The sequence below is a fragment of the Ornithorhynchus anatinus genome, chromosome 19 (genome assembly GCF_004115215.2).
Source record: "Ornithorhynchus anatinus isolate Pmale09 chromosome 19, mOrnAna1.pri.v4, whole genome shotgun sequence".
Taxonomy (NCBI): domain Eukaryota; kingdom Metazoa; phylum Chordata; class Mammalia; order Monotremata; family Ornithorhynchidae; genus Ornithorhynchus; species Ornithorhynchus anatinus.
Window position 1 is genome coordinate 27142851 of NC_041746.1, and position 8869 is coordinate 27151719.

At 43.9% G+C, this 8869-nt stretch overlaps 1 protein-coding gene across 2 annotated transcripts; it reads left to right on the forward strand.

Moving 5' to 3' along the window:
* The first annotated feature begins 709 nt into the window (after positions 1 to 709).
* On the forward strand, positions 710 to 6482 carry C19H6orf163 (chromosome 19 C6orf163 homolog). 2 transcript variants are annotated; one of them, XM_007670740.3, is made up of 6 exons: positions 710 to 803; positions 1114 to 1458; positions 2575 to 2669; positions 3637 to 3744; positions 4216 to 4418; positions 5979 to 6482. In XM_007670740.3, the coding sequence occupies exons 2-6, from the start codon at positions 1311 to 1313 to the stop codon at positions 6418 to 6420; spliced, it is 996 nt and encodes a 331-aa protein (XP_007668930.1). In that variant the 5' UTR covers positions 710 to 803; positions 1114 to 1310; the 3' UTR covers positions 6421 to 6482. The 2 variants fall into 2 exon arrangements, with proteins under 2 accessions (XP_007668930.1, XP_039770800.1); XM_039914866.1 differs by lacking the exon at positions 710 to 803 and having other exon boundaries at positions 824 to 1458.
* The last annotated feature ends 2387 nt before the right edge of the window (positions 6483 to 8869 follow it).

The following is an 8869-nucleotide window of genomic DNA, read 5'->3' on the forward strand; positions in this document are numbered from 1 at the left end:
ATCAGTGTATTGGGTCCTGAATTTTATTGAAATGCAGTTCTTCATATAGGAGGGAAGTGTACAGAATTAAAAGCCTGGAAAGCACTACAGACAACACTTACTGTCTTTAGAGGTGAAGAGCTGAATCATATCACTGATCTCTGCTGGACAGGACACTATTCTCTTCACTTTTGCTCCCGTTTGTCTGGTATTTGCAAAACTTCTACCAGAGGATTCACTTAGGCTCAGAAGATCAGTAGTTAGCGCCTGACTAGGCTCGAGGTCAGGGATTGTGTCTACTAACTCTTGTATTGTTTGCTCCCAGGTGCTAAGTATACTGCTCTACACACAGTAAGCACCCAGTAAATACCATTGATAAATTAGCATTTGATGTCAAGCGCTGTGCTAAACACTGATGTAGATGGACGATAATCCAAAGGAATACAGTTCCTGTCCCATAATAGGGCTCACAGTGGACAAGGCCGCAGATCTCTAACGCAAACATGGATGTCCACCCGAGAAGTCTGTGTAACTTAATTATCTATAAATGTGGAGTCTGGATCTAAGAGTTTTGTTCCATAACATAAACCGGTAGCTCTGCATAATCACAATGTAAGTGGAAAATTGTTTTCATTTAATGGAAGGAATTGGACTGAGGAAGAAGTGTGACATCACTAATTCATTATGTCATCATAATGCTGGTGTGAGTATACTTTGTCACATATTTTTGGGCAATGTTTGGCTTCAGTCGGCAACCAGTCCTTCAAACTGGAATTGCATTTATTCTGACTTCCCATGAGTACCTTTGTGGAATTAATCATTAGGTTATTGGAGATTCTTGTTTTGTGAAAGGAATGGTTCCTTTTGGATGTGGTGGAAATTATGCCAAAGCTTTGGGCACCAATAGCCCTGCCTGGGAGAAATTGGGATGTGCTGTATACTGCTGGCATAAGGGAAATCACTTATGACAGTGATGCAAGGATACGATATTAGATGGCGTTAGTGCGGCCATTATTTCAAGAGGCTTTTGTGAGCAAAGCATGGCTTACGTAGCAATGGTTGCTAAGGAAGGTAGCAAGTGAGAGTTACAAGTCCCGAGGTCACCAGAAAATCTTTTCATGTCCCACACTATAGGTTGCAACATCTTTCGGCGTCTCCAGCTTCCCAACAGCCACCTATAAATAGTGGCCTCTGCAGTTCTCCCAGCAGTCCAAAATATTCTGTTTTACCAAGAAGATCAGTACATAGAAAAACACGATCCCAGGGACTATTTCTGACTTTGGGATGATGTTTTAAGTATCTCGAGTGTGGACGTAAGCTTGACTCTAACCATGATTAGGAATCCAAATCTCACTGACTTCGTGTGCTGTGCAGTATGTGACAAAATTGTACCTTCGCCTCCTTCTGCAGATTCATTCCGTCTCATCCATGAATACAAGCCTTTTAAAACACGCTTTTACACTCACAGGGATATACTAGGTAAGATATGCTGCTTTTCTTTGTTTTAACCTTTAGAGACTATCTTGAGACAGCATCCCTGTCAAGTTGGTGAATCCAGGATGTGTATTCTTGCACTGTGTCTAAAGAAGCCCTCTGAATATTTTTCCTAAATACCAGAACCCCTGCACCTGGAATACCATGTGCAATTCTGGTGGCTGAATTTTAGAAAGGATATAGTAGAGAAGATCTATAGGTCGATCATGGGAACAGACAAGAGAAGCTTATTTATGAGGATAGACTGGAAAGTTAAGGACTCTTCGTCTTCAGTCTGGCAAGACAGCGGTTGGGAGAGATCATGATTAATTTCTACAAAATCACGAAATATGTGGGTAGATTGCTATCATTTGATTAACTGGACATTAGATTGTGAATCCCTAGCCATCAGATTGGATGTCAAGAAGGGCAACCATCACATTGTTTCTCCAAGGATCCTTTTGCCCCAGTTGGTGTGTGTGGACTATTGTGTTAACCCAGTAAAAGCAATGCATGTTTTTATCCCCCATTTTGTAGTTGAGGAAACTGAGCCCAGAGAAATTAAGTGACTTACCCAAGGTTATACAGCAAGCACTTAGCAGAGCCAGGATAGAACCCAGGTCCTTTTGACTCCCAGGCCCCTGCCGTCTCCACTAGGCCACGCTGCTTCTCTTTTGCCTTTATTGAAATAAGATCTCTCTGCTCCCTCATCTCCTCTCTGGATCTCTACTCCCTCCCTCTCCCCTCTCTGGACTCCTAATATTGGTCCAGTTTTTGTCACTGTATTTTAAGAAGTGTTTGAAAAAATTAGAAGGAGCCAGGAGGAGAGCAACAAAAATGATTAAAGGGCTGGAAAATGGGTCCTCGGGGAAAGGTCATGGGGTTGTTTGGTCTGGAGAAGGGAGAGCTGAGGGGTGAATTAAGAATGGCCTAATAACCATCTAGGGACTAATAAGAAGGACTAATAGAGAAGCAGCATGGCCTAGTAGAAAGAGCAAAAGCCTGGCAGTTCTGCTACATGTCTGCAGGGGCAGAAAGAATGCCAGAAACTGGGTTATGTTGAAAGGAGAAGACTGGAAAATATTTTCAACTGCTCAAGATCACTTTATTTTAAATATACAGAGATTGGGTTAAATCTTCAACACAAAGAAGAAGAGAATAATCAGCTGCAAATCAAGAAGTGTGTTGAAAAAGCACAAGCTGCAGTGTGGGCTCAGGTAACTTAAATTTCAAACTCTCTGTCTTCTTAACCAGTTGACTGTAGTGTTCTCCATGGCTACCAGCAGTGTAGCTTTCATACAGTTTCATAGAGGAACAGAAGTTTGGGCTGTGACTACTGGGGCATTTAGTCTCCTTGAGCAGCCACAGGGGTTTCTGTGGGGTGAAGAGACGGGGGGAGACCTTGGGTCCAAGCGGGATGGACCGGCTTAGGCCTATAGCCTTTGCAGGACCCAAACTACGTGCCTAAGCTCCCACCGGGCTATGGAAACAGCCACTCTGGGGGAGGGGAGGAGGGAGAGAAGAATTATTTGCCCCTTCTTGGGGGTTTCTGTCCCCTATTCATTGGCTAGAGGCAAGGTGGAGGAGGGGACTGGCTGGGGCATTCAGCCTCTTGCCCAATCCAGGACCTCATCACGTCATGGTGCATTCCTGGCGTAACTTGTGTTTCGGGCAGGGAATGTGTCTGTTTATTGCTATATTGTGCTCTCCCAAGCGCTTAGTACAGCTCTCTGCACAGACTAAGCGCTCAATAAATACGATTGAATGAATGAACGTCGTGAGCATTCCGATTAGAAATTGTATTCAACTTCAGTACCACTAGGCGGGCAGGTTCCACGGCTCAGCTGTTTTATGTGGCTAAACAGCCACACTTGGAAGTGCCAGTGGTGATGATTTGAGTGGCCTTTGATGTCATTCCTAGGTTCAGCATTTGACTTACGTATTGGTGCCAGTTGGAATGTAGTTATTCTGTTGAATATGTGTACCTAGATTTGTTTGGTCCAGTTCACTGGGCTAAAACTGAGTTGTTGTAGTTCTATTTTTTTTTTTTAATCACCACAATACCAAATGCTTGGACTAGAATTCTCCACCGATTTCCAGTTGCCACAATAAAATCCCGACCTTTTTGTCCTTAATCCGAGTATTCCACAGAACCCCAGCTAAATAGACTTTTTTCTTGTCAAGGCCAAGATTGTAAAAGAATCAGCAGTGGAGCAAGCCATCAATAACGCAAACACCAAGCACCTTCATGAACTAGAAATCTTAGAAAAGGAGCATGAAAATGCCATAAAGGTTTGGAATCATGCTTAACTTTTTCCATTTCTCACTGTCTTATTTTCCTGTAAAAATGTGTGGGTGTATGAGTGAAACAATTTGATCCATTGCATTACGATTCCAGAGGGGTTTTCCATTTGAGCTTTCCCATAAGGCTTTCCCCATATTCTAACCGAGGATCAGCTCTTATGGGTAGTCTTTTGGCAAGACACCTAGGGCATCTTGTCCGATTAGACTGTGAGCCCGTCACTGGGCAAATATTGTCCCTATCTGTTGCCGAATTGTACGTTCCAAGCACTTAGTACAGTGCTCTGCACATAGTAAGCGCTCAATAAATACTATTGAATGAATCTTGTCGTTCTGCGACATAGAGCCTTTATCTTCCTTTGGTGATCTGCTGAAGGAATTGTATGCTGAGTTATGTTGTAAAATTGATCCACTCTTTAAATCTCAATCCCTCTTTTCAATTTTGTTTTGATGCTACTTAAGGAAGCAGTGAAGCAAGCCAAGGAAGAAACGCTTCATTACATGGAAGACCAGATGAAGAGGGAATCTGAAGCCGCTGAGCAGCGCATGGTCCACAGAATCCAGAGGATCTTGATGGAGTGTGCGGTGGAGAAGCTCCAGGCAGTAGAAGAAGCTAGACGGGAGGAAAGGGAGTTGGCATTTGAAGCTCTGTGTCTCCAAAAAAGGTATCCGGCATAATGCGGTGATGAAATAATGTATTCTCAGTTTGTCTGTTTTGTGGGGAAAGGAGGGAGAAGAGATGAGTCGATGTTATTTCAAGGAATTGCCCACCCAGATTCTGAATGTATTCACTGTGAAATACTTTTCTAGGAATGTCTCTGGTCTGGGGAGAATTATATACCAAATATGAAAAACACAACTCTGGCTGGTAGAGTCCAGAGTTGGAGTGGGGAAACAGGATAGTTCAAAAGGGCTTTAAAGAAGGTGACACTGCCCAGGCGGTTATTTTGAATTTCCTGCATGGACTTCTTATTTGGTAGCCATAAGGACTTTTCATTTCCTCTCATAGACTCTTATGCCAGTACACTAAGTGACCAGAATCTTCATAATTCTCATTCTAATTTAGCAGGGATTTTTCTGTGTGGGCAGGACTAATTGTTTGGGATTAACTGCTGGGCTTCAGAACTTGCCCCAGGCACCCTAACATCAGCACATCTGCCTACTTGCTGTACTGCGATCTCATCTGTCACGTCACCGATTCCTTGTCCATAGCCTGGCTTTATCCTGGAACTCCCTCCCCCTCTATAATCAACAGACCACCACTCTCTCCATTTTCAGAGAAGCACTGTGGCTTAGTGGAAAGAGCACGGGCTTGAGAGTCAGGCTCAACTCCACCCCTTATCTGCTGCGTAACTTTAGGCAAGTCACTGAACTTCTCGATGCCTCAGTAACCTCACCTGAAAAGTGGGGATTATGACTGAGTCCGTGTGGATGTGGACCGTGCCCACCTGATTAGCTTGTTTCTACCCTAGCTCTTAAGTACACTGCTTGGCATATAGTAAGTACTTAGTAAATGCTATTATTATCATCATCGTTATTATTATTATTTTTCCTGTCATGGGGTAGGTGGAATGGGGAAGTAGGCACTGAAGATTCCCACTTGGCTGCATATCAAGTACAATATTTTTTTCAGTGCTGAGTGTAATTGAGACAGGGAGGATAAGAGGGAAGTGGGACAGACTCCCACCAGACTGGCAGAATTGGCCTCCTCAGCTTCGTTGTGGCCATCCTTACTTTTGGGTTTTGAGTTGTGGCGACCGCTTGGTCCACCGTCTCATCTTCGGTCTCACTACTCCCTGGAGGACTCCAGCAGCCTAAATGGAGGTGGGAAAGGGGAGAGAGAAAAGAGTGGGTCATCCCGGGTGGCAGATCAGGGAGCAGTAGATTGGGGGTTCAGAAGCAGCTGCTTAGGAGTGGCGTGCCTCAGCTGGCACAGATGCCATGTGCCAAGCAACGTGGCACAGGGAGCTATTCTAGAGTATATATGCCAATTGAGAGGATTTGTGCCATGGTGGCTTGATTCCCACCACCACCCCCCAAGGAAGGAGGCTAAGTACTTGCTCTCAAAGTCCTCTGATCTGCACCAAAACTGAGGAAATTTCGACATGCAACGGATAATCCATTGATTAATAGCACTCGAGTACCTACTTTGTGCAGAGCACTGAACTGCTACCATCCTGTGAAGGATAATCAAATATTGTGATGCTCTATCCCTTTTTATATAGAAAAAACAAGCTTCAACTCAAAGAAGCTGGTTTGATTGCCTCCCAGAAGCATGAGAAAAATCTGGAGCAACTAAGCAAAGAAAAGCACCATGAAATAAGCATTGCTTTCGGCATCACTCAAAGAAAGAAGCAAGAGGAAACACAAGAAATGATGAAAGAGGTGGAGACCACACATAAGGCGCGACTTAATGATATGACAACTAAACTCACAGACACCCAAAATGAACTGCAGGGCCTAGTGGAACAACTGGGAAAAATGACATCTCTGAAGGACTTCCTGGAAGCAGAATTATTGGAAACAAGAGAAGCATTTCAAAAGTATATTAATTTCACATATCCTGCCCTAGCCCCAGGGCAAGCAGATTTTATTCTGCCAAAAAGGAAAAAAAAGGGGTTGTTAAAAGCTGATCAAAGAAGCCACCTTGAGAAGACAAAGATTTGACTTCCCTGAAACTGCATCGGTGTTTGCGGTTTAACTTAATAAATGATACAGTCTGGCCTCAGCGCCACGGTGGGGGATTCATTTGTTATTGCTACAGGAAAATGAGTAAAGAAAGGAACTTGGATTTGTCCAGGAAACAACCTCAGGAAGGATTCAGAGAGCCAGAGTTTGGAAGGGACTGAAGCCAGGCTGGATACACAGATATTCCTGGTTATTGAGCTTTGGGTGATCAGGGGAAATATGAACTCCCTGTTTTTCCAAACTTCCCAGTCCCCAGTGCTTATTCATCCAACACAACAGAAGCATGCGTGGAGTAGATATAGCACCCTCTGCCCAAAAAACCATGCTGGAAGACCTGGATTCCTCTAGTCCTTGGAAGACGTTGGCGACACTCCTAGACTCACATTTGGGCTCGAGCTCTGGCTGCACTTAACCATCATCCTGACCAATGGACAACCCACTGAGATCACTCTCAGAGCACTACTTGGCTAGACCAAATGGTCACCTCTGTCTATGTAGATGGATATTCTGACTGGCTCTCGTCAAACCCAATCCCCAAATAATCATCAGTTGTAACACACCCCATATTTTGCCCTCAAATTATTAACAAATGAATCCCAGAAACCAAGTTCCTCCCATTTCTCTACTTTCAGAATCCTCACCTAGTCTGTGTTTATATTCCATAATTAGATGAGAAGCAGCGTCATCCCAAGGAAGGGGCCCAGAACTAGGAGTCAGCAGACATGAGTTCTAATGCTGGCCTGGCCACTTGCCTCATGGGTGATCTTGGGCATGTCCCTTAACTTCTCTGTGCATCAGTCAATCAGTCAATGTTATTTATTGAGCACTTACTTGGTTAAGAGAAAGCGTTGTCTGTAAAACGGGGATTAAATACCTGTTCTCCTCTGGTCTGTGAGCCCTACATCAGGCAGGGACTGGGTCAAAACCGATAATCTTGAATCTACCCTAGCATTAGAACAGTGCTTGGCATGTAGTAAGCACTTCACAAATATTCATTCATTCATTCAATAGTATTTATTGAGCGCTTACTATGTGCAGAGCACTGTACTAAGCGCTTGGAATGTACAAATCGGCAACAGATAGGGACAGTCCCTGCGCTTTGATGGGCTTACAGTCTAATCCGGGGAGACAGGTAGACAAGAACAATGGCAATAAATAGAGTCAAGGGGAAAAACATCTCATTAAAACAATGGCAAATAGAATCAAGGTGATGTACATCTCATTAAACAAAATGAATAGGGTGATGAAGATATATACAGTTGAGTGGACAAGTATAGTGCCGAGGGGATGGGACGGGAGAGGGGGAGGAGCAGAGGGAAAGGGGGGAGAAGAGGGTTTGGCTGCCGAGAGGTGAAGGTGGGGTAGAGGGAGCAGAGGGAAAAGGGGAGCTCAGTCTGGGCTTTTGATTTTGGTGATTTTGGAGAGCCCTGAATCTAACATAATGGCAGGGCCCTGCTCATGGTCCCAGTCATTAAAAACTGGGAGATTTAGAGTGTCCTGAGAACTTTTCTCCTGCTACATGGACAAGTTAGCAAAAAAATAAAATAAAAATGGAACTTTCCCAGCAAATATAGGATGGCAGGTCACCCTCAACATGGGCATGTTGTAATCTTGGGATTTAAAAAACAAAAAATCCCCAAAGAAGCCTACATTCTTAGTAAGGACAGGGCAGAGAGGAAGGGAGGCGAAGGAGCTGGGGCCTGTGGGCAGTAGTTAATCAACTGTATTTATTGAGCACTTTCTGTGTGCAGAGCACTGGACTAAATGCTTGGGAGAATAGAATATAAAAGAGTTGGTAGACACATTCCCTGCCCACAGCAGATTTACAGTCTAACAACCCTTGGCTCTCAAGATGGGGTAGAGAGAAGTGATACCAGTGGAACTGCGGCCCTCACTGCAGGTCTTGGGGCTCAAGGCCCCACAACGGCTGCTCCTCCTCCTCCTTTGTCACAACAATGAGAATCTGTTGCGGGGGAAGCTTGCAGACAGAGCAGGTGGAAGCCGCACTCTCAAAAGACTTTATATTGTATCTGCGTTTATTATTTATAAAGCACCTGTGCGCTTGTGATGTCAAACACAGTCAGAACAAAAGATCCATTCTCTGCCCTCAAGGAATTTGTGCTTGATTGTTGATAAAGCTGTTTGTAACTAAAATTGTCCCTGCCTAAGCTCTGCCCTCCCTTTTATCACTCCTCTCTGCTTGGTTTTCTTCCTCCTGTCTCACCTTTATGATCTTTTTATTTCCTAACATTTCAAATGTTTAGAGTGTACGAAGCTTAAAATTCTCTGTATAGCACCATGTATATTTTTGCTGCCCAATAAATAGTCACAAAAAAAGCATTTGGGCCAGATCAAGTGTGATTTGCACTAAGAAACTATATTTTCTCAGGATAAATCCTCATTTTATAAGGAAAACCCCCCCAAAAAA

Excerpts from the sequence above, each read along its gene's own strand:
- C19H6orf163 (XM_007670740.3), top strand. The coding sequence starts at position 1,311 with ATGATTAGGAATCCAAATCTCACTGACTTCGTGTGCTGTGCAGTATGT. Across the intron at positions 1,459-2,574 it reads CACTCACAGGGATATACTAG|AGATTGGGTTAAATCTTCAA; the intron begins GTAAGATATGCT and ends TTAAATATACAG. Across the intron at positions 3,745-4,215 it reads AGCATGAAAATGCCATAAAG|GAAGCAGTGAAGCAAGCCAA; the intron begins GTTTGGAATCAT and ends ATGCTACTTAAG.